Source organism: Salmo salar, chromosome 20 (assembly GCF_965601325.2).
Source record: "Salmo salar chromosome 20, fSalSal1, whole genome shotgun sequence".
Taxonomy (NCBI): Eukaryota; Metazoa; Chordata; class Actinopteri; order Salmoniformes; family Salmonidae; genus Salmo; species Salmo salar.
In genome coordinates this window covers 79486653-79512291 of record NC_138310.1, presented here as the reverse complement: position 1 = coordinate 79512291, position 25639 = coordinate 79486653, and the positions used below count along the sequence as shown (strand labels likewise).

General features: G+C 44.0%; 1 protein-coding gene across 1 annotated transcript in view; it reads right to left on the bottom strand.

The window, feature by feature from the left end:
* Positions 1 to 25639, bottom strand: part of LOC106591258 (guanylate cyclase soluble subunit alpha-2) — a 140918-nt gene that overhangs the window by 2476 nt on the left and 112803 nt on the right. The window contains exon 8 of the mRNA XM_045703993.2: positions 1471 to 1625. Coding sequence (XP_045559949.1) covers positions 1471 to 1625 — 155 coding nt within the window. The remainder of the gene's footprint in view (positions 1 to 1470; positions 1626 to 25639) is intronic.

Here is a 25639-nt window from a genome sequence, read left to right as displayed (position 1 = left end):
GAATGAGGAGAGAGATTTAAACACTCATGGTGTGTGTGTGGTATATTTAGCTGCAGATTGGGATTTGGAGATTTCCCCAAACACCAGACTCTCCAGGGAGTGATGCAGCCTTGTTCAGAATGAGAAAAGGCCAATCACACACCCAGGCATTATTCACAAGCTACAGGTGTGTGTTCGTGCTGAAGAAGGGTATGTACACACACACAAGGTTGATTTAAATCTGCAACAATTAGCCCTCTTTGTGTCATGCGAATAATGAGTGATTCTAAAGAGAGAACGTCCTTGACTGCAAAAATAGAGGTTTCCAAGGCAACGCTTTTGACTCACTGACTCACAGAATGGACACCAGAGAGAGAGAGAGAGAGAGAGAGAGAGAGAGAGAGAGAGAGAGAGAGAGAGAGAGAGAGAGAGAGAGAGAGAGAGAGACTCAGGACAGCAACACAATTAGACCCAACCAAAACATGAGAAAACAAAAAGATAATATCTTGACACATTGTAAAGAATTAACAAAAAAAACAGAGTAACCTATGGTGCTATTTGCCCCTAAACAGAGAGTACACAGTGGAAGAATACCTGACCACTGTGACTGACCCAAAATTAAAGGACATTTTTAACTTGCCTTGCTATTGAGAAAGGCCGCCACAGGCAGACCTGGCTCTCAAAAGAAGACAGGCTATGTGCACACTGCCCACAAGATGAGGTGGAAACTGAGCTGCACTTCCTAACCTGCTGCCAAATGTTTGCCCATATTAGAGACACATATTTCCCTCAGATTACACAGACCCATAAAGAACTTGAAAACAAATGTAAACATATGTTTCCCATGCCAATAAAGCCCCTTAAATTGAAATTGAATTGAAAGGCAGAAAGAAAGAGTGAGAGAGAGAGATAGGGAGAGAGAAAGAGGGAGAGAGAGGGAGAGAGAGAGAGAGGGAGAGATAGAAAGAGGGAGAGCGAGATAGGGAGAGAGAGAAAGAGGGAGAGAAAGGGAGAGAGAAAGAGGGAGAGAGAGAGAGAAAGAGGGAGAGAGGGAGAAAGAGAGAGAGAGAGAGGGAGAGAGAGGGAGAAAGAGAGAGAGAGAGAGAGAGGGAGAAAGAGAGAGAGAGAAAGAGGGAGAGAGAGGGAGAAAGAGAGAGAGAGAAAGAGGGAGAGAGAGGGAGAAAGAAAGAGAAAGAGAGAGAACACTAAGACCAGCTCTCATCTCAAAGTGTTTGACTCAACATCGCAGTCACTGTGTGTGCGTGTCTGTGTGTGTGTGTGTCTGTGTGTGTGCGCTTGCCTGCGTGCTTGCGGGCGTGTGTTAATGACGTATCACAAATTCAGTGACTGGATGTGACCGTTTCTTACTCAAATGTCCTCAGAGACTGAGAGCTGCTCTATTACCATTCATTCTCCCCCCTCACATATATACACACCTGCACACACACACACACACACACACACACGGACCACACACACAGGTGTACTCACCTGTATGTGGTTGGGCTGACGTTGATGCATCGAGGGTGGCTCCCAGACTCAAACTTGCTGGCCAGTGTGACGTTGTTGCCAAACAGACAGTACCTGGGCATCCTCACCCCAACCACCCCCGCCAACACTGAGCCTGTATGGATACCTATACGCAGCTGAAGGACGGAGAGAGGGAGGGAGAGTATGGGGTGGTGGGAGAAGTAGAGAGAGAAAGAGATGTCAGTTGAACACTGACCAGTGAGGGACAGTAGAAACAGTTTCTGTAGAGGGCTAAAACAGACTTGTAAACTGAGTATACCAAAAATTAGGAGCACCTTCCTAATACTGAGTAATACTGTGGCGGTCGCAATATTTCATCAGCCGGTGATTGTCAAGCAAATATCTGTCGGTCTAATGGTAATTGACCGTTAATTAACACAAACACATTTAGCATCTCCTGGCTTCCACACACAGCCTACAAGCCATTTTAAAAAGTCTAATAAATCCATGTAATATAGCCTACACCTTCACAATAAATCCATGTAATATAGCCTACACCTTCACAATAAATCCATGTAATATAGCCTACACCTTCACAATAAATCCATGTAATATAGCCTACACCTTCACAATAAATCCATGTAATATAGCCTATACCTTCACAATACATCCATGTAATATAGCCTACACCTTCACAATAAATCCATGTAATATAGCCTATACCTTCACAATAAATCCATGTAATATAGCTGCGTTGTGCCCTTCTCCCTGAGTGTGCTGCGTTGTGCCCTTCTCCCTGAGTGTGCTGCGTTGTGCCCTTCTCCCTGAGTGTGCTGCGTTGTGCCCTTCTCCCTGAGTGTGCTTCACAATCCGAAGCTCCTCTCACTCACACGACTCTCCATCACATGATCCAGTCCTTCTCACAGGCTACAAGTGAAGACAGACACATCGGGGACGCAAATGCACGTGTCCTTATCCAATTCCAAGGTGCATATTGAAGATATTTTTTCGTCAGCCAGCAAGATGAGTAGGCCTAACGAAGAGCAAAAGCACTATCCTATGTCAATCTACTATTCCCATAGTACAAAAGTCAACCTTTTCTATTCTGTGCGAGAAATAAATATTCCAAACATAGTCTGGGACAGTTGTGGGATGTGATAGATCCCAAATGAATACAACCACTAGCATCAAAAAAACTTTTTTACACAATGTGACTGACGTAACAGATCAGAAGGTTTAGCTTAAAATGTTGATAAACTATTAGGCTATTTCTTCACATTATAAGCACAGTAATGCGCACATGGCAGTAGGCTATAAGCGCGTATGTTCCATTAGTGGAAAACACCATTATCAAAAGTGACCGCAAATGTGATTCTGCATGTAATGCTTTTATTATAAAGGCGCCTTTTTATCTTCCCCAAACTTCAAACTCACGCGCTGTTTATATATGCCAGTTAGGCTCTACACCCCTTGTAAAGTGGATTAATGTGCTTTATTTGAAGAAGTTATTTGGCCACTTTAGTTGTGATACAAACCTTATTAAAACATATACTGTAGTTCTATGGGCTAGGCTACATGTGGTGTGCCACTATGATTCGAACAAGTCACAAAAAAAATGCATTGTTTCTTTTGCTGGGCATCATTCACAAGTGATAATAAATAATTCATAAGTGATAGGCTATTATTGTCACCCATCAGACTATTCTTGATTTAATCTTGTCTTCACATATACTAAATAATATATGTGTGACATTTGTTTTGATTTAGTAAGGACCATTAACATGCACCTGTAACAAAACAGGGGCAGCGGGAAAAAATGCATGTCATCTATGCAACATGAGTTCATGGGCTCTCATGAAGTGTTCGATTTTCAAATACATTTGCATTGATGTTAGAGTGGTTAGAGGGACAATAGAGTGCTGAGTAGCAGGCAGTTAGCAAGTTTGGTAGACTACTAACGACCAGCAGCAGCATCAGAGCTTGGAGAAGCCTAATTACCGTGACTAAACGGTCATGTGGAATTTGTCTGCTGACGAGACCGCCGGTGTGGCAGTAAAACAGTCACCGCAACAGCCCTAGAAGTGGATCTCTAATGATCCACTTCAGTATCTCATCTCCACGGTCACTAACACCACTGAGCGCATGCCAGCACACCAATGTGGGTAACCTTGGCAATGAGAGAGAGAGACCATAGCCTCGTCATCACAGCAGGACCGATAAATGAAGAACCCCAAGCCCAGGGGACCCCATATCCTCCTGTCAACCCCCCTGATAGCCCTCCTGACAACCCCCCCACACCCACTGAGGACACACACAAGACACTGATTGTACTCCTTATGGACTCACATGGGAAATATATACAATAAAATAAACTTTTTCCCAAACACACAGTGTCTAAACTCTGGTGTCCAAACACCCAGCACGCCCTAGACCTTCTGTCTGAGGACCAACTACGGTCACAAAGCCACATAATAATACACACAGGCACAAACAACTGGAGAACACAGCAGGAAAGGGTGGCCACAGCACTCAAGGGAGTGAATGAAAAAGCTTCTACCACTTTCCTCAATGCACAAATGATTATGCCCACGCTGCTACCACGAAAAGACTTCCACCCTGCTACCATACAGCGGGTAAACGGAAGTATTTCCTGTGACTGTGCCTTAACTTCTTTGGGATAGGGGGAAGTATTTTCACAGCCGGATAAAAAACGTACCCGATTTAATCTGGTTACTACTTCTGCCCAGAAACTAGAATATGCATATAATTAGTAGATTCGGATAGAAAACACTCTAAAGTTTCTAAAACTGTTTGAATGGTGTCTGTGGGTATAACAGAACTCATATGGCAGGCCAAAACCTGAGAAGATTCCATACAGGAAGTGCCCTGTCTGACAATTTGTTGTTTTCTGTTGCATCTCTATCGAAAATACTGTAACGTGACATTTTCTAAGGCTTCCATTGGCTCTCTAAAGCCGCCAGAAAGTGGAATGGGGTGTCTGCTGTCTCTGGGCAAAGAACAGCAGCAGAATTTGTAAGTGGTCAGCCTGGGGACAGTGAGACTGGAGATGCGCAGTCATGAGACTACTCAATTTTTTTCTTTCAGCCTTTGAATGAATACAACGTTGCCCGGTTGGAATATTATCGCTATTATACGAGAAAAATAGCATAAAAATGTATTTTAAACAGCATTTGACATGCTTCTAAGTACGGTAATGGAATATTTTGAAATTCTTTGTCACGAAATGCGCTCGCGCGTCACCCTTCGGATAGTGACCTGAACGCACGAACAAAATGGCGGTATTTGGATATAACTATGGATTATTTGGAACCAAAACAACATTTGTTGTTGAAGTAGAAGTCCCGGGAGTGCATTCTGACGAAGAACAGCGAAGGTAATCCAATTTTTCTAATAGTAATTCTGAGTTTAGGTTGCCCCAAACTTGGTGGGTGTCAAATTAGCTAGCCTGTGATGGCTGAGCTATATACTCAGAATATAGCAAAATGTGCTTTCGCCGAAAAGCTATTTTAAAATCGGACATAGCGATTGCATAAAGGAGTTCTGTATCTATAATTCTTAAAATAATTGTTATGTATTTTGTGAACGTTTATCCTGAGTAATTTAGTAAATTCACCGGAAGTTTTCGGTGGGTATGCTAGTTCTGAACATCACATGCTAATGTAAAAAGCTGGTTTTTGATATAAATATGAACTTGATTGAACAAAATATGAATGTATTGTATAACATAATGTCCTAGGAGTGTCATCTGATGAAGATCATCAAAGGTTAGTGCTGCATTTAGCTGTGGTTTGGGTTTATGTGACATATATGCTTGCTTGAAAAATGGCTGTGTGATTATTTGTGTCTGTGTACTCTCCTAACATAATCTAATGTTTTACTTTCGCTGTAAAGCCTTTTTGAAATTGGACAATGTGGTTAGATTAACGAGAGTCTTATCTTTAAAATGGTTTAAAATAGTTGATTGTTTGATCAAATTGAATTGTGGTATTTTAGTTGGTTTTGTATTTCGCGCCGTGCGATGCCATTGGCTGACGTCTGTCCTCAACAGGTTAAAACAAAATGTTTACCTAGCCCACCACTCCACCCTGGACTTGAACAGCCTTTACAACCAGGTCCACCTACACAAGGCAGCAGTGCCCACCTTCGCCAGGACCCTAAAGGACATCGCCCTCAACCACAGCCCCACCCCTCACATAAGGGCAACAGATCAACGGACACACTCCCAGACCTGCGGGAAACTCTCCCAGACCTGCGGGACACTATCCTAGACCTGCGGGACCCTCTCCCAGACCTGCGGGACACTCTCCCAGATCAACGGACACTCTCCCAGACCTGCAGGACACTATCCCAGACCTGCGGGACACTACCCCAGACCTGTGGGACACTCTCCCAGACCAGCAAGACACTCTCTCAGATCAACAGACACTCTCCCAGACCTGCGAGACAGTCTCCCAGACCTGCGAGACACTCTCCCAGACCTGCGGGACCACCTCCCACCCCCCCACCCCATGCCCCCCACTCCCGCAAAGAGGGCCTCAACATGAAAGTCACACATACGCCCAGACCGTGAGCAGGCAAACAGGCCCAACCCCCACTCTTACACTAGCCCAAGCGAATGGCATGTAGCAGATGCTCAGCAGGCTCTGCTCACACTTACTGGTCTGAGGCCAAAACACACGACCAGCAACATTGGACACTTTATGGAACACAAAGCCCCACTATCTCAACTTGGAATATCCAAGGCCTGAGGTCATCTGCCTTTGGCCTAAATAGCAGGAACTTGGACTTCACCAAAGAAATCAGAAATACAGACATTGTCATCCTACAAGCAACATGGAAAAGAGGAGATTGACCCACTGGTTGCCCTCTAGGTTACAAAGAGCTCGTAGTTCCATCCACCAAACTACCAGGTGTGAAACAGGGAAGGGACTCAGGGGGTATGCTAATTTGCTATAGAGCAGATCTAACTCACTCCATCAAATTAATCAAAACAGGAACATTTTACATTTGGCTAGAAATTCTAAAGGAAATTATCTCAACAGAGAAACATGTCCTACTGTGTGCTACCTATATCCCCCAACGAGAATCCCCATACTTTAATGAAGACAGCTTCTCCATTCTAGAGGGGGAGATCAATCATTTCTAGGCCCAGGGACATTTGCTAGTCTAGGGTGACCTAAATGCCAGAACTGGACAAGAACCTGACACACTCAGCACACAGGGGGACAAACCTCTACCTGGAGGTGACAGCATTCCCTCCCCCATATGCCCACCTAGACACAACTACGACAACATAACCAACTGAAACGAGTCACAACTCCTGCAGCTCTGTCGCACGCCAGGTCTGTACATAGTCAATGGTAGGCTTCGAGGGGACTCCCATGGTAGGTACACCCATAGCTCATCTCTTGGCAGTAGTGCTGTAGAATACTTTATCACCGACCTCATCCCTGAGTCTCTCAGAGCGTTCACAGTCAGCCCACTGAAACTCCTATCAGATAACATCAAAATCACAATCTACTTAAACGGAGCAAGAATCAACCATGTGGCATCGAAGCCAAACAAACTGCATACTATTAAAACAATGTATAGATGGAAGGAGGGCAGTGTTGAAAACTACCAAAAACAATTGGCCAACAACAAATCCAATCCCTCCTAGACAACTTCCTGGACAAAATGTTTTCCTCCAATGGTGAAGGTGTAAACTTAGCAGCAGGAAGCCTGAACAATATATTTGACCTATCAGCTAACATATCACATTTTAATTCAGGCAGAAAACCTAAGAGAACTAACAATGAGAAATGGTTTGATGAAGAATATGGATAAACCACTTTTCCAACCGTTTCAGCCCAATAACAAAGAACAAACAGCAAAAACATATACATGATCAAATACACATCTTAGAATCAACTATTAAAGACTACCAGAACCCACTGGATTCTCCAATTACATTGTATGAACTACAGGACAAAATACAAACCCTTCAACCCAAAAAGGCCTGTGAGGTTGATGGTATCCTCAATGAAATGATAAAATATACAGACAACAAATTCCAATTGGCTATTCTTAAACTCTTCAACATTATCCTCAGCTCTGGCATATTCCCTTTTATTTGGAACCAAGTCCTGATCACCCCAATCCACAAAAGTGGAGACAAATTTGACCCTAATAATTACCGTAGAATACGCTTCAGCAGCAATCTCTGAAAAATCCTCTGCAGTATCATCAACAGCAGTGAAAACAATGTCTTTAGTACGGTTGCAAAGGGTCGGAAACTTTCTGGGAAATTTTCCAGAAATTTTCCATGGGAAGTTAAGCCCGGGAATTTAGGGAATTTTGTTTAAATTCATCAAAAAAGCTAGCTCATAATAGTGAACCTTTTCGTGGGATACACATAAGGCAATTCTAGGTCTTGTGGCATATTTGGTTAAACTAGCCCCAATTCAATGGAATTGGAACCCTCTGCATGCACAGTGTATTCTTCCATCACATGTATAGCTGATTCTCAAGATCTTGCACACTAATGATATGCTATTGAGCCCACACTACTTCACTGTCTGAGCCAAGGACTACATGCTTTCTGGTAAGTTTTGATTACTATACTGGGTGGGGTGAATATATTTTATATGACATACATGATTTTTTGTTAACTAGTAAAAAGTAGCCTGCAGCAAAGTGTGTATACAATCATTTCTAACTTGTTAACAATTTCTGCTAGTTAGTTTTTGCTACCATGTGGGTTTTAGCTTGCTTGAGCCTGCTAACTGAGGAGTGTTCATTCACCCGTTTCCATACATGTTTCATTTTAAAACATTTATCTAACAAAGGAGTTGTTTAACCTGTCTGGGCAGGGGGGCAGTATTTTCACTGCCGGATGAAAAACGTACCCAATTTAAACAGGTTACTACTCTGGCCCAGAAACTAGAATATGCATATTATTAGTAGATATGGATAGAAAACACTCTGAAGTTTCTAAAACTGTTTGATTGGTGTCTGTGAGTATAACAGAACTCATATGGCAGGCAAAACCCAGAGAAAAATCCAAGCAGGAAGTGGAAAGTAAGAATTGTAGTTCTTCTTTTGATTCTCTATCGAAGCTACAGTGTCTGTGGGGTGACGTTGCACTTCCTAAGGCTTCCATTGGCTGTCTAAAGCCTTCAGAAAGTGGTTTGAGCATTTTCCTGTCACTGGGCAGATAATAGGAGCTCAGTTACTGAGTGGACTCCCTGGCAACAAAGGGATTGGATATGCGCAGTCACGTGAGCGCGTCGTTCCTTCTTTTTCTTCTTGAATGAATATGCTATCGTCCGGTTGGAATATTATCACAATTTTACGTTAAAAATACCATAAAGATTGATTTTAAACAGCGTTTGACGTGCTTGTATGTACAGTAATGGAACATTTTGACTTTTCGTCTCTCGTTCCGTGCTCGTGTACGTACAGATAAGTGATCTGTACGCACGAACAAAACGGAGGTATTTGTACATAAATATGGATTATTTTGAACAAAAACAACATTTCTTGTGGAAGTACAAGTAGCAGTCCTGGGAGTGCATTCTGACGAAGATCAGCAAAGGTAAGAGAATATTTCTAATACTAATTCTGTGTTTAGGTTTCCCCGAACTTGGCGGGTGTCTGAATAGCTCACCGTGATGGCTGAGCTATGTACTCAGAATATTGAAAAATGTGCTTTCTCCGTAAAGCTATTTTAAAATCTGACACAGCGGTTGAATCCAGGGGTAGTCTATCTATAATTCTTTAAATAATTGTTATATATTTTGTCAACGTTTATGATGAGTATTTTTGTAAATTGATGTGCACATTCACCGGACGTTTTAGTGGGAATACATTTTCTGAACATCACGCGCCAATGTAAAATGCTGTTATAAATATGGATATAAATATGAACTTTATAGACCAAAACATACATGTATTGTGTAACATAATGTCCTAGGAGTGTCATCTGATGAAGATCGTCAAAAGGTTAGTGCTTCATTTAGCTGTGTTTTGGGTTTTATTGACACATGTCCTTGCTTGGAAAATGGCTGTGTGATTATTTTTGTCTATGTACTCTCCTAACATCATGTAATGTTTTGCTTTCGCTGTAAAGCCTTTTTGAAATCGGACAATGTGGTTACATCAAGGAGAAGTGTATCTTTAAAATGGTGTAAAATAGTTGTATGTTTGAGAAAGTTGAATTATGACATTTTGTTGTTTTTGAATTTGCCGCCCTGATATTTCACTGGCTGTGACCTGCAGGTGGGACGCTACCATCCAACCTAGCCCATAGAAGTTCATCAAACTGCTTAACTATTTATCTGTACATGGAATGTATTTGTTTGTTTTTTTGTACACATTATTTTCAAATTTTTACAGGAAAATGCCACGGGCACTATCTGATGTGTGGAGTCATTTCACTGCAACTAATGTGGAAGGAAAAGCTGTGTACATTCGCAAATACTGTGCCAAATCACATGTGAAGAATGCATCAAAGATGCAGAATCATCTGGCCAAGTGGATAAAGTTCCCTCAGCACTCACAACAAGCAACCTCTGAGAAAAGTCCCTCTACTTCTATTCGAGGTCTTCCAGCTAATTCTTGGGCTACAATACCTCTTTTGCCAATTGGCCTGGACCCTTTATTGCCAACACGGAGCCCCGCCGATCCATCACGACTGGTCTGCCGACGTAATCGTGCGAGGTGGTTTCAACAGGCTTTTCCGTTGCGACGTCGCCGAAGACCCATCTGCTGGCCCCGGCACGCTAGCTTTCTGAATCGGCGTATCTCCATCTCGCCTAGCGTAGTAGCGACTACCGATCGGCTCCCTGACTCACCTATTGCTGCTCATTGGACCCTATGATCACTAGGCTCCACCTGCCTCTCCCTAATGTCAATATGACTTGTCTACTGCTGTTTAGGTAAGTTATTATTGTTTTATTTCACTGTAGAGCCCCCAGCCCCGCCCTAAATGCCTTAGATAGCTCTTTTGTCCCACCCTCCACACATGCGGAGACCTCACCTGGCTTAACTGGTGCCTCCAGAGACGCAACTGCTCTCATCGTCACTCAATGCCTAGGTTTACCTCCACTGTAATCACATCCTACCATACCCTTGTCTGTACATTATGCCTTGAATCTATTCTACCACACCCAGAAATCTGCTCCTTTTATTCGCTGTTCCCAATGCACTAGACAACCAGTTCTTATAGCCTTTAGCCGTACCCTTATCCTATCTCTTCTCTGTTCCTCTGGTGATGTAGAGGTTAAACCAGGCCCTGTAGCCCCCATAGCCACACTTATTCCCCAGGCGCTCTCATTTGTTGACTTCTGTAACCGTAAAAGCCTTGGTTTCATGCATGTTAACATCAGAAGCCTCCTCCCTAAGTTTGTTTTATTCACTGCTTTAGCACACTCCTCCAACCCTGATGTCCTAGCCGTGTCTGAATCCTGGCTTAGGAAGGCCACCAAAAATTCGGAAATTTCCATCCCCAACTACAACATTTCCCGACAAGATAGAACTGCCAAAGGGGGCGGAGTTGCAATCTACTGCCGAGAAAGCCTGCAGAGTTTTGTCATACTATCCAGGTCTGTGCCCAAACAATTCGAGCTTCTACTTTTAAAAATCCACATTTCCAGAAATAAGTCTCACTGTTACAGCTTGTTATAGACCCCCCTCAGCCCCAGCTGTGCCCTGGACACCATATGTGAATTGATTGCCCCCATCTATCTTCAGAGTTCATACTGTTAGGTGACCTAAACTGGGATATGCTTAACACCCCGGCCGTCCTACAATCTAAGCTAGATGCCCTCAATCTCTCACAAATTATCAAGGAACCTACCAGGTACAACCCTAAATCCGTAACCATGGGCACCCTCATATATCATCCTAACCAACTTGGCCTCTAAATACACCTCTGCTGTCTTCAACCAGGATCTCAGCGATCACTGCCTCATTGCCTGCGTCCGTAATGGGTCCGCTGTCAAACGACCACCCCAAAATCTCCCCGAGCAGGCCTTTCTAATCGACCTGGCTCGGGTATCCTGGAAGGACATTGACCTCATCCCGTCAGTAGAGGATGCCTGGTTGCTCTTTAAAAGAGCTTTCCTCAACATCTTAAATAAGCATGCCCCATTCAAAAAATGCAGAACTAAGAACAGATATAGCCATTGGTTCACCCCAGACTTGACTGCCCTTGACCAGCACAAAAACATTCTGTGGCGTACTGCATTAGCATCAAATAGCCCCAGCGATATACAACTTTTCAGGGAAGTCAGGAACCAATATATACAGTCAGTTATGAAAGCTAAGGCTAGCTTTTTCAAACGGAAATTTGCATCCTGTAGCACTAATTCCAAAAAGTTTTGGGACACTGTAAAGTCCATGGAGAATAAGAGCACCTACTCCCAGCTGCCCACTGCATTGAGGCTAGAAAACTCTGTCACCACCGATAAATCTACAATAATCGATTATTTCAATAAGCATTTTACTACGGCTGGCCATGCTTTCCACCTGGCTACCCCTACCCTGGCCAACAGCTTTGCACCCCCCGCTTCTCCTACACCCAAATCCAGACAGCTGATGTTCTGAAAGAGCTGCAAAACCTGGACCCGTACAAATCAGCTGGGCTAGAGAATCTGGACCCTCTCTTTCTAAAATGATCTGCCGAAATTGTTGCAACCCCTATTACTTGCCTGTTCAACCTCTTTTTCGTATCGTCTGAGATCCCCAAAGATTGGAAAGCTGCCGCGGTCATCCCTCTCTTCAAAGGGGGAGACACTCTAGACCCAAACTGTTATAGACCTATATCCATCTTGCCCTGCCTTTTGAAAATCTTCGAATGCCAAGTTAACAAACAGATCACCGACCATTTAGAATCCCACCGTACCTTCTCCACTATGCAATCTGGTTTCAGAGGTGGTTAATGGTGCACCTCAAGGTCCTAAACGATATCATAACTGCCATAGATAAAAGACAGTACTGTGCAGCCATCTTCATCGACCTGGCCAAGGCTTTCAACTCTGGCAATCACCGCATTCTTATGGGTAGACTCAATAGCCTTGGTTTCTCAAATGACTGCATCGCCTGGATCACCAACTACTTCTCAGATAGAGTTCAGTGTGCCAAATCGGAGAGGGCCTGTTGTCTGGACCTCTGGCAGTCTCTATGGCAGTCTCTATGGGGGTGCCACTAGGTTCAATTCTCGGGCCGACTCTTTTCTCTGTATATATCAATGATGTCGCTCTTGCTGCTGGTGATTCTCTGATCCACCTCTACGCAGACGACACCATTCTGTATACATCTGGCCCTTCTATGGACACTGTGTTAACAAACCTCCAAACAAGCTTCAATGCCACACAACACTCCTTCCGTGGCCTCCAACTGCTTTTAAATGCTAGTAAAACTAAATGCATGCTCTTCAACCGATCACTGCCCGCACCTGCCTGCCTGTCCAGCATCACTACTCTTGACGGTTCTGACTAAAATATGTGGATAACTGCAAATACCTAGGTGTCTGGTTAGACTGTTAACTCTCCTTCCAGACTCATATTAAACATCTCTAATCCAAAATTGAATCTAAAATCGGCTTCCTATTTCACAACAAAGCCTCCTTCACTCATGCTGCCAAACATACCCTCGTAAAACTGACTATCCAACTGATCCTTGACTTCGGCGATGTCATTTACAAAAAAGCCTCCAACACTCTACTCAGCAAACTGGATGTAGTCTATCACAGTGCCATCCGTTTTGTCACCAAAGCCCCATACTACCCATCACTGCGACCTGTATGCTCTCGTTGGCTGGCGCTCGCTACATATTCGTCGCCAAACCCACTGGCTCCAGGTAATCTATAAGTCTTTGCTAAATAAAGCCCCGCCTTATCTCAGCTCACTGGTCACCATAGCAACACCCATCCATAGCACGCGCTCCAGCAGGTATATTTTACTGGTCACCCCCAAAGCCAACACCCCCTTTGGCTGCCTTTCCTTCCAGTTTTCTGCTGCCAATGACTGGAACGAATTGCAAAAATCACTGAAGCTGGAGACTTATATTTCCCTCTCTAACTTTAAGCATCAGCTGTCTGAGCAGCTTACCGATCACTGTACCTTTACTCAGCCCATCTGAAAATAGCACACCCAACTACCTCATCCCCATATTGTTATTTATTTATTTTTTCTATTTTGCACCCCAGTATATCTACTTGCACATCATCATCCGCACATCTATTACTCCAGTGTTAATGCTAAATTGTAATTATTTCTCCTCTTTGGCCTATTTATTGCCTTACCTCCCCAATCTTACTGCATTTGCACACACTGTACATATATTTTTCTATTGTGTTATTGACTGTACGTTTGTTTATGTGTAACTCTGTGTTGTTGTTTTTGTCGCACTGCTTTGCATTATCTTGGCCAGAACTTGTTCTCAACTGGCCTACCTGGTTAAATAAAGGTGAAATAAAAATAAATAAAAATAAAAGGAGGTGAAAATGATGAATCAGACACCTTATGGTCCTCCTGGAATCAGAAGTTTTTTTGACTGATGAATGTCTTGCTCGAGCTGTGTATGCAACTGGTTCACCTCTGATGCTCACAGGCAATGTGTATTGGAAGAGATTTCTGAATGTTCTTCGCCCAGCATACACCCCTCAAACCAGACATGATTTATCTACTCATTTGCTGGATGCAGAGTTCAACAGAGTACAAGTGAAGGTCAAGCAAATCATAGAGAAAGCAGACTGTATTGCAATCATCTCTGATGGGTGGTCGAATGTTTGTTGGCAAGGAATAATCAACTAAATCTTCTCCACCCCTCAACCAGTATTCTACAAGAGCACAGACACGAAGGACAACAGACACACCGGTCTCTACATTGCAGATGAGCTGAAGGCAGTCATCAATGACCCTGGACGACAGAATGTATTTGCACTGGTGACAGACAATGCTGTGAACTTGATGGCTGCTTGGTCACATCACACCCATTGGCTGTGCTGCTCATGCATTGAATCTGCTCCTCAAGGACATCATGGCACTGAAAACAATGGATATACTCTGTAAGAGAGCCAAGGGAATGGTTAGGTATGTGAAGGGTCATCAAGTTATAACAGCAATCTACCTCACCAAGCAAAGTGAGACGAAGAAGAGCACCACCACATTGAAGCTGCCCAGCAACACCCGTTGGGGTGGTGTTGTCATCATGTTTGACAGTCTCCTGGAGGGGAAGGAGTCTCTCCAAGAAATGGCCATATCACAGTCTGCCGATATGGACAGCCCCATCAAGAGGATCCTCCTGGATTAAGCAGCCTGAAACCTATAGCAGTAGCCATTGCACGGATTGAGGGAGACAATGCCATCCTGTCTGATGTTCACACTCTGCTAGCAGCTGTAAGAGAAGAAATCCGTACTGCCCTGCCCACTTCACTGTTGCTCCAAGTAGAGGAATCTGCAGTTCTGAAATACATCAAAAAGCGTGAAGACTTCTGCCTGAAGCCCATACATGCCGCAGTGTACATGTTGAACCCCAAGTATGCTGGCAAGAGCATCCTGTCGGGTGGAGAGATCAACAAAGCCTATGGTGTCATCACTACCGTGTCTCGACACCTTGGCCTGGATGAGGGATGGAGATGCAATATGGCAGTTGTGCCAACATATCTCATCAGCCACCTGGTGGAAAGGACTTTGTGGATCTGAGGCTGTTGCCTTCATCATCCTCCAAATCCACCAACATCAGCCGCCTCAGAGTGCAACTGGTCCAATGTTACAACACTGTAACCAATAGTGGCCAATAATATAACATTTCTATCTATACTATTTTAAAATGTTTGTGAGTGTAATGTTTACTAATGTTTCCTTTGTTTATTTCCCTTTTGTTTACTGTCTATTCCATTTTCTTTGGCAATGTAAACATATGCTTCCCATGACAATAAAGCCCTTTTAATTGAATTGAATTTGAGAGTGTGAGAGCAGAGAGGGTGACGGGGGGAGGAAGAGAGAACAGGGAGGGAGTGAGGGCAAAGGTGTGCTATTCTGATCACACTGCCATAGAGATGGACAGATTGCCAGATGTTATGAGGAGAGTGAGGGGAGGAGAGGAGACAGAGAGAGAGATGGAGCAGGAGGGACAAGTTAAGGTGTGGTATTTTAATATTTCTCTCTACAAATGGACCCCCTCTCCCCTCTAAACAATGAACAGTAAACATTACACTCATAAAAGTTCCTAAGGAATAGCGACATTTCAAATGTCATATCATGGCTATAAACAGTGTTGTAACGATGTGCAAATAGTTAAAGTACAAAATGGTAAATAAATAAACATAAATATGGGCTGTATTTACAATGGTGTTTGTTCTTCACTGGTTGACCTTTTCTTGTGGCAATAGTTCACATATGTTGCTGCTGTGATGGCACACTGTGGTATTTCACCCAGTAGATATGGGAGTTTATCAAAATTGGATTTGTTTTCAAATGTGGGTCTTTGTAATCTGAGGGAAATATGTGTATCCAATATGGTCAAACATTTCCTCTCTCTTGCTCTGTCTCCCCTCTCCTGATTTATCCCCCTCCCCTCCATCTCTCACTCTTCTGAGTCAGCACAGAGTCGGAAAAAAACAATCAAAACCCACTGCAGCTCTGAAGCAGCCAATCCCAATGGACAGCTGTGAAGTACATGGAACACTGTTCTGTAGAATATTGGGATGTTCTGGAACATGTGATTGTAAAACAGTAATATGGGTCAATACTTTCTCTCTCTCTCTCTCTATCCCTCCCTCTCTCTCTCACACATAGACTACTTTACATAACACAGTGGTATTGGCTAGTTGTGAGCACGGAAAGAGTTTATCCGGCTGAAGTAGTTTGAACGAGCAGAGCTTCTCTCCTCTATATGAGAGAGAGAGAGAGAGAGAGAGAGAGAGAGAGAGAGAGAGAGAGAGAGAGAGAGAGAGAGAGAGAGAACGATACAGAGAACAGAGCTACAGGGCATAGCTATGCCAGTCTATTTCTGGTAAAATAAACTATAGGCCACAAACATGCACACACACCAGACACATGGACTCACGTGCACAGACTGATACAGGCATACACATGCATGGCCACACGCAGCATTACAATTGTGTAATTCCCGTTTTTAAGGACTAAAGAACCCTCTCTCTCTCTGAAATGGCTGGCAGGCAGGCAGACACATGCTGGCCACACCGGCCGCGTTGCGTGCGTGAGTGTCGCAAAATAAGCGTAGTTCCCGTTTTTAAGGACTAAAGGACCCTCTCTCTCTCTGAAATGGCAGGCAGCCAGGCAGGCAGCCAGGCAGGCAGGCAGGCAGGCAGCAGGCAGGCAGGCAGGCAGGCAGACAGACAGACAGGCAGGCAGGCAGGCAGGCAGACAGACAGGCAGACAGACAGACAGGCAGGCAGACAGGCAGACAGACAGGCAGGCAGGCAGGCAGGCAGGCAGGCAGACAGACAGACAGGCAGACAGACAGACAGACAGGCAGGCAGACAGGCAGACAGACAGGCAGACAGGCAGACAGGCAGGCAGGCAGGCAGACAGGCAGACAGGCAGGCAGGCAGGCAGACAGGCAGGCAGACAGGCAGACATGCTGGCCACACCGGCCGCGTTGCATGCGTAGACCTTACAGTGAAATGCTTACTTACAGGCTCTAACCAACAGTGCAATAATAAAAAATAAAAAAAAGTATTAGGTTAATAATAGGTAAGTAAAGAAATAAAAACAACACTAAAAAGACAGAGAAAAATAACAGTAGCGAGGCTACATACAGACACCGGATAGTTGGGCTGATTGAGGTAGTATGTACATATAGATATGGTGAAAGTGACTATGCATATATGACAAACAGAGAGTATCAGTAGCGTAAAAGAGGGGTTGGCGGGTGGTAGGTGGCGGGACACAATGCAGATAGCCCAGTTAGCCAATGTGCGGGGGCACTGGTTGTTCGGGCTAATTGAGGTAGTATGTACATGAATGTATAGTTAAAATAGTCCGGGTAGCCATTTGATTAGATGTTCAGGACTCTTATGGCTTGGGGGTGAAAACTGTTGAGAAGCCTTTTTGTCCTAGACTTGGCACTCCGGTACCGCTTGTCATGCGGTAGTAGAGAGAACAGTCTATGACTGGGGTGGCTGGAGTCTTTCAACATTTTTATGGCCTTCCTCTGACACCGCCTGGTGTAGAGGTCCTGGATGGCAGGCAGCTTAGTCCCAGTGATGAACTGGGCTGTACGCACTACCCTCTGTAGTGCCTTGCGGTCAGAGGCCGAGCAGTTGCCATACCAGGCAGTGATGTAACCAGCAAGGATGCCCTTGATGGTGCAGCTGTAGAATATTTTGAGGATCTGAGGACCCATGCCAAATCTTTTCAGTCTCCTGAGGGAGAACAGGTTTTGTCGTGCCCACTTCACAACTGTCATGGTGTGCTTAGACCATGTTAGTTTGTTGGTGATGTGGATGCCAAGGAACTTGAAGCTCTCAACCCGCTCCACTGCAGCTCCGTCGATGAGAATGGGGGCGTGCTCGGTCCTCTTTTTCCTGTAGTCCACAATCATCTCCTTAGTCTTGGTTACGTTGACGGATAGGTTGTTATTCTGGCACCACCCGGCAAGTTCTCTGACCTCCTCCCTATAGGCTGTCTCATCGTTGTAGGTGATCAGGCCTACCACTGTTGTGTCGAATGCAAACTTAATGATGGTGTTGGAGTCGTGTTCGGCCACGCAGTCGTGGGTAAACAGGGAGTACTGGAGTGGACTGAGCACGCACCCCTGAGGGGCTCCAGTGTTGAGGATCAGCGTGGCAGATGTGTTGCTACCTACCCTCACCACCTGGGGGCGGCCCGTCAGGAAGTCCAGGATCCAGTTGCAGAGGGAGGTGTTTAGTGCCAGGATCCTTAGCTTAGTGATGAGCTTTGAGGGCACTATGGTGTTGAACGCTGAGCTGTAGTCAATGAATAGCATTCTCACATAGGTGTTCCTTTTGTCCAGGTGGGAAAGGGCAGTGTGGAGTGCAATAGAGATTGCATCATCAGTGGATCTGTTGGTGCAGTATGCAAATTGGAGTGGGTCTAGGGTTTCTGGGATAATGGTGTTGATGTGAGCCATTACCAGCCTTTCAAAGCACCTCATGGCTACGGACGTGAGTGCAACGGGTCTGTAGTCATTTAGGCAGGTTGCCTTCGTGTTCTCGGGCACAGGGACTATGGTGGTCTGCTTGAAACATGTTGGTATTACAGACTCAATGAGGGACATGTTGAAAATGTCAGTGAAGACACTTGCCAGTTGGTCAATGGGTCGAAATTCTACAAAGATCCATAAAAAAAAGGAACTTGTGCATTTCAGGTAAAATAACAACCCAATGTTTATATCCCAGGACAAATTAGCTAGCAACAGCAAGCTAGCTAGTTAAATGTCAATGAATGTTTCATGTTTGTTTCGACCTGTCCCCAAATGAATATACCGGTAGTAGGTTCAGAGTTAATTTGGATATTTCAACCTGCGTGTCCTGAACGTGTCTGGTGTGGATGGACAAAATTAACATGACAGCAATGGCGCATGCGGAAGCACCCGCATGCCCGGTGTAGTCAGCATGCCTGGTGTAGTCAGCATGCCCGGTGTAGTCAGCATGCCCGATATAGTCAGCATGCCCGGTGTAGTCAGCATGCCCGGTGTAGTCAGCATGCCCGGTGTAGTCAGCATGCCCGGTGTAGTCAGCATTCCCGGTGTAGTCAGCATTCCCGGTGTAGTCAGCATGCCTGGTGTAGTCAGCATGCCCGGTGTAGTCAGCATGCCCGGTGTAGTCAGCATGCCCGGTGTAGTCAGCATGCCCGATGTAGTCAGCATGCCCGGTGTAGTCAGCATGCCCGGTGTAGTCAGCATGCCCGGTGTAGTCAGCATGCCTGGTGTAGTCAGCATGCCCGGTGTAGTCAGAATGGGTGATTGCTTTTTTCTATTTACTTTTATTTAGGGGTAGTCAGCATGTTAGTTTAAACAGAGCTAGGTTCCTTCTAGACGACCAGCAGAGCAGAGCTCTCCAACAGGAGCCTGGTTTGAGCCAGGACATATCCAGCTCACCACATAGCAGCAGCTAATGGGGATCCATAATAAATACAAATGCATATGACAAAAATTATTGGCACCCTTGATAGACAGAATAAAATAAATCATACAAATACTGAGCTATATTCTATGCTCAAAATTGCTAAATTATATTATTTTCTACTAAAACAATTGCTCAGAAAAAATATTTGCTTAACAAGTAATACTTTTTTCTCTCTCAAAAAGATAGGGGTTAAAATTATTGACACCCCATTTTTCTCTCAGTAATTGTATTAGTAGAAAATAATATAATTTTCCCATGCTCGGTATTTGTATTATTTATTTTATACAGTATTTTTTTGTCATCTCTATCAAGGGTGCCAATAATTTTGGTCGTGACTGTAAATGTGATCCCCAGCACCCTTGTTGTCATGACAACGGAGAGAGAGACATAGGTTGTGTTTTAAAGGTTGTGTGAGGTTGGTTATTTTTATTGCTGGTTGCTGTTTGGTAGAAAGTCTAGGTGGAAGCATGCTAAAAAACAACCTGGAGCTCTGAGCCAACACACACACACACACAATATTGACTCTGTGACAGTGTTATAGGCCAACTGACATAGACAGCTGGATGTAAGAGAAAAGGACCTCTCTACCTGTGGAGACGGGAGAAAGGCAGATTGCCTGAATGTGACTTTCTCTCTAACCTAACACAAAACAGCCCAACACAAAGCTCAAGTATTTCCTGTAAGACATGAAACAACAGCTTAACAGAAACAACCGTCATTAATTAGCCAAAAACAGCCCTGCTGCCACGCCACGATTCTCCCATCACCATGGTAACTGCACACTACGCATTCCCATGTTCTATCCATCACCGTGGCGACCGATGTGTTCGCAATAAGTGAATTACACACATAGGTGGTGTGCTCACAAGCTGCAAGCATATATACGCACACGGACATCCACACACACACACACACACACACACACACACATTTATTGTACACTCATACACAACAAAAAACCACAAACATTGTAGCGTTCGTCCGTGTGTGTAAGTGCTTGTGTCTGTGCATGTGTGTCTGTGCATGTGTGCCTGTGTGTGGTGTGTGTGCGTGTGCTTTATTCCTTGTGAAGACACGTTTCATCTCATCAGTTGTCAATAAAGGGGAAGATGAAAGGGGCTCCATTGTCAGCATCTACAGCTGGTTAAGCACTTTCTTCCCAATGTGCCATGACACAGATGATTATATCAACACACACATCTGGGACTGTAAGCCAAGCCAATGGAAGACAAGCAGCTAGCACAACACAACACAACACAGCACAGCACAGCACAGCCAAAGATATTCATAACTAACCCAAGATAGCAGGGCTGGGCGGTATACCATATTTTACTATCTACCGGTACTGATGCGCGGACTGGTTTGGGTTTTTACTTTACCTTCTATAACGATATTTGAATTTTTGGTTTGTTAAATGTGACACGCCGTGTGTAACGTCCATTTTTATAGTTTACTCTGCTACTTGAGTCATCCCTCCCCGCTCTCTCTCTCTCTCTCTCTCTCTCAATGCCGCTTTCCACACAGACCTAGCCCCACACCAATGTTGATGACAATGAAGTTGTTTCCCCTTTGCTTCATAATATAAATCCACTAACATTCTATAATTACATTATTCATTTGTGTTTCTTACATCTGCAAACATCTAGTTTGTCATTTCTTAGCAAGTTAAGCTAAATCGTGTTAGCCGCTAATGGTAATCGCTAGTTAGCTGGAGAGCTAGCTAGCTAATAAATGTACTGAATAAGAGATAATGGTGTAGGCCTAAATCAGCATGTCGTTTGTGCAACAGTATCTTCTAAATCAAAGAAGAATAAGTGAAGGATGAATATGTTGGCTACACAAAGAAACATTTAATGTAGCCTTTGGTTCCTACCCTGTAAGAATTACGCCTCCCTGTTATTTTCATTCGTTGTCATGTCAACATAACACTGTATTCGAAGTGCCAACTATTATATTCTAACTAATAGAATTAGAATAATCATTATATTTCCATGGTTCCAACAGTTCACCCAAGTGTTTTGCTCTAAATCACAAGTGAAATTGCAATTGCAACATTTTAAAAATAAGGCCTAGTTTTTTTGCCCATATCGTGCAGCCCTACGTAGCAGTGTGGATATTATCTCAATTGAGTGCACTGTTCTTGAACTGCACTGTTGGTTAAAGGCTTGTAAGTAAGCATTTCATGGTAAAGTCTACACTTGTTGTATTCTGTGCATGTCACAAATAAAGTTTGATTGTATTTGAAATGCAGAAATTGATGGAAATGCAGGAGATTATTTTTGGTTGAATTAGAATTGAACAGTATAACAATCAGAATGGAGAAAGACCAATTGAAATCACTTAGAATGTATAGGTATGGGTTGCCACCCTAGGGTCACGTACAACTCATAAAGCAAATTTATAACTTTTACTATTCAAAAACATCAAATACTGTCATAATGTCAAAAAATAAATAAATACAGTGATATGATATTTTGGCCATATCGCCCAGCCCTACAAGATAAATAATCTGTGTCGTTTACCATGGGAGCAAATGAAGCATAGTGGGCAGAACAAGCAAGGAGGTAGTCAAAACCAGATCTTAATGGCGCGTTGTAGCACGAATTTGAATATTTCTGTTAGCAACACCTCCTCTGTGAAGTGCGCGTGTGCACAAACTCAGTTTGACCTTTGCACTCCTGCTAAACAATTATTTATTTTTTTACTTTGGCAAAGTGTCAAGTCTATAAAACGTAGTGCAATGTGTTCATAATAGATTATTGTTTTGAGAACAGAAAAATGTATTGAGATCAGATGTTTCATTGATGTCGGCCCAGTTTCACCTAGTTTCATCCTCTCCCACTATTGGACTTCCTCTCACGAGTTTTTAAAAAATATTTTTATTTAACCTTTATTTCACTAGGCAAGGCGGTTAAGAACAAATTGTTATTTACAATGACGGCCTACCAAAAGGCAAAAGACCTCCTGCGGGGACGGGGGCTGGGATTAAAAAAAGTATTATAAAAAAAATATATATATAGGACAAAACACACATCACGACGAGAGAGACAACACAACACTGCATAAAGAGAGACCTAAGAAAACAACATAGCAAGGCAGCAACACATGACAACACAGCATGGTAGCAACACAACATAGTAGAGGCACAAAACATGGTTTCAAACATTATTAGGCACAGACAACAGTACAAAGGGCAAGAAGGTAGAGACAACAATACATCATGCAAAGCAGCCACAACTGTCAGTAAGTGCGTCTATGATTGAGTCTTTGAATGAAAAGATTGAGATAAAACTGTACAGTTTGAGTGTTTCTTGCAGCTCGTTCCAGTCGCTAGTTGCAGCTTGTTCCAGTCGCAAGCTGCAGCGAAATGAAAAGATGAGCGACCCAGGGATGTGTGTGCTTTGGGGACCTTTAACAGAATGTGACTGGCAGAACGGGTGTTGTATGTGGAGGATGAGGGCTGCAGAAGATATCTCAGATGGGGGGGAGTGAGGCCTAAGAGGGTTTTAAAAATAAGCATCAACGAAGGGTATACAGAGACGATCAGTTTACAGAGGAGCAGAGAGTGCAGTGATGTGTCCTATAAGGAGCATTGGTGGCAAAGCTGATGGACGAATGGTAAAGAACATCTAGCCGCTCGAGAGCACCCTTACCTGCCGATCTATAAATTATGTCTCCGTAATCTAGCATGGGTAGAATGGTCATCTGAATCAGGGTTAGTTTGGCAGCTGGGGTGAAAGAGGAGCGATTACGATAGAGGAAACCAAGTCTAGATTTAACTTTAGCCTGCAGCTTTGATATGTGCTGAGAGAAGGGCAGTGTACCATCTAGCCATACTCCCAAGTACTTGTATGAGGTGACTACCTCAAGCTCTAAACCCTCAGAGGTAGTAATCACACCTTTGGAGAGAGGGGCATTCTTCTTACCAAACCACATGACCTTTGTTTTGGAGGTGTTCAGAACAAGGTTAAGGGTAGTGAAAGCTTGTTGGACACTAAGAAAGCTTTCTTGTAGAGCATTTAACACAAAATCCGGGGAGGGGCCAGCTGAGTATAAGACTGTATCATCTGCATATAAATGGATGAGAGCGCTTCCTACTGCCTGAGCTATGTTGTTGATGTAAATTGAGAAGAGCGTGGGGCCTAGGATTGAGCCTTGGGGTACTCCCTTGGTGACAAGCAGTGGTTGAGACAGCAGATTTTCTGACTTTATACACTGCACTCGTTGAGAGAGGTAGTTAGCAAACCCGGCCAAAGTCCCCTCAGAGACACCAATATTCCTTTGCCGGCTCACAAGAATGGAATGGTCTACTGTATCAAAAGCTTTGGCCAAGTCAATAAAAATAGCAGCATAACATTGCTTAGAATCAAGGGCAATGGGAACATCATTGAGGACCTTTAAGGTTGCGGTGACATATCCATAACCTGAGCAGAAACCAGATTGCATACCAGAGAGAATACTATAGACATCAAGAAAGCCAGTCAGTTGATTATTGACAAGTTTTTCTAACACTTTTGATAAACAGGGCAAAATAGAAATAGGCCTATAACAGTTAGGATCAGCTTGATCCCCCCCCCTTTAAATAAAGCATAAACCGTGGCTGCCTTCCAAGCAATGGGAACCTCCCCAGAAAGGAGAGACAGGTTAAAAAGGTTGGAGATAGGTTTGGCGGTGATAGGGGCAGCAACCTTAAAGAAGAACAGGTCTAAACCATCTGACCCAGATGGTTTGTTTGGGGTCAAGTTTCAGGAGCTCCTCTAGTACCTCGGACTCAGTGACTACCTGCAGGGAGAAACTCTGTAGCGGGGCAGGGGAAAAAAGACGGAGAAGCATCGGGGATAGTTGCATTAGAAGGGGTGGGAGATGAGGAAATGTTGGATGGGCAAGGAGGCATGGCTGAGTCAAATAGGAATCCTGACTTAATGAAGTGGTGATTAAAGAGCTCAGCCATGTGCTTCTTGTCAGTAACAACCACATCATCAACTTTAAGGGACATGGGCAGCTATGAGGAGGAGGGTTTATTCTCCAGGTCTTTAACCGTTTTCCAGAACTTCTTGGGGTTAGTCCCACAGAGAGAGAACTGCTCCTTAAAGTAACTAACTTTTCCCTTCCAGATAGCCTGAGTGCACTTATTTCTCATTTGCCTGAACGAGAGCCAGTCAGCCATTCTTGAGGTGCAGTAACACTGGAAGATCACGGTCAAACAAGGGGCTGAACCTGTTTTAAATTCTCATTTTCTTTACGGGGGTGTGTTTGTTAACAACACCACTGAAAATATCAAAAAAGAAGGTTCAAGTGTCTTCGACAGAGGGGATCAAGCTGATTCTATACCATTTTACAGAGGCCAGTTCATGAAGGAAGGCTTGCTCATTAAAGTGTTTTAGCAAGCGTCTATGACAAATCAGGACAGGTGGTTTCACTGAGCAGCCATTATGAACACAGCCTGTAAAACAGTGATCACTAAGGTCATTACAGAAAACACCAGACTGATACCTATCAGGATTATTTGTGAGGATAACATCAAGAAAAGTAGCCTTTTCTGGGTGTTTGGAGTCATACTTTGTGGGATTGGTAATAATCTGAGAAAGATTTAGGGAGTCCCATTGCTTTAGGACTTGGGCACTACAATATTTGGTGGTGGATCCTGGATTTCCTGACGGGCTGCCCCTAGGTGGTGAGGGTAGGTAGCAACACATCTGCCATGCTGATCCTCAACACTGGAGCCCCTCAGGGGTGCGTGCTCAGTCCCCTCCTGTATTCCCTGTTCACCCACGACTGCATGGCCAGGCACGACTCCAACACCATCATTAATTTTGCAGACGACAACAGTGGTAGGCCTGATCACCGACAATGACGAGACAGCCTATAGGGAGGTCAGAGACCTGGCCGGGTAGTGCCAGAATAACAACCTCTCCCTCAACGTAACCAAGACTAAGGAGATGATTGTGGACTACTGGAAAAGGAGGACCCCATTCTCATCGACGGGGCTGTAGTGGAGCAGGTTGAGAGCTTCAAGTTCCTTGGTGTCCACATCAACAACAAATTAGAATGGTCCAAACACACCAAGAC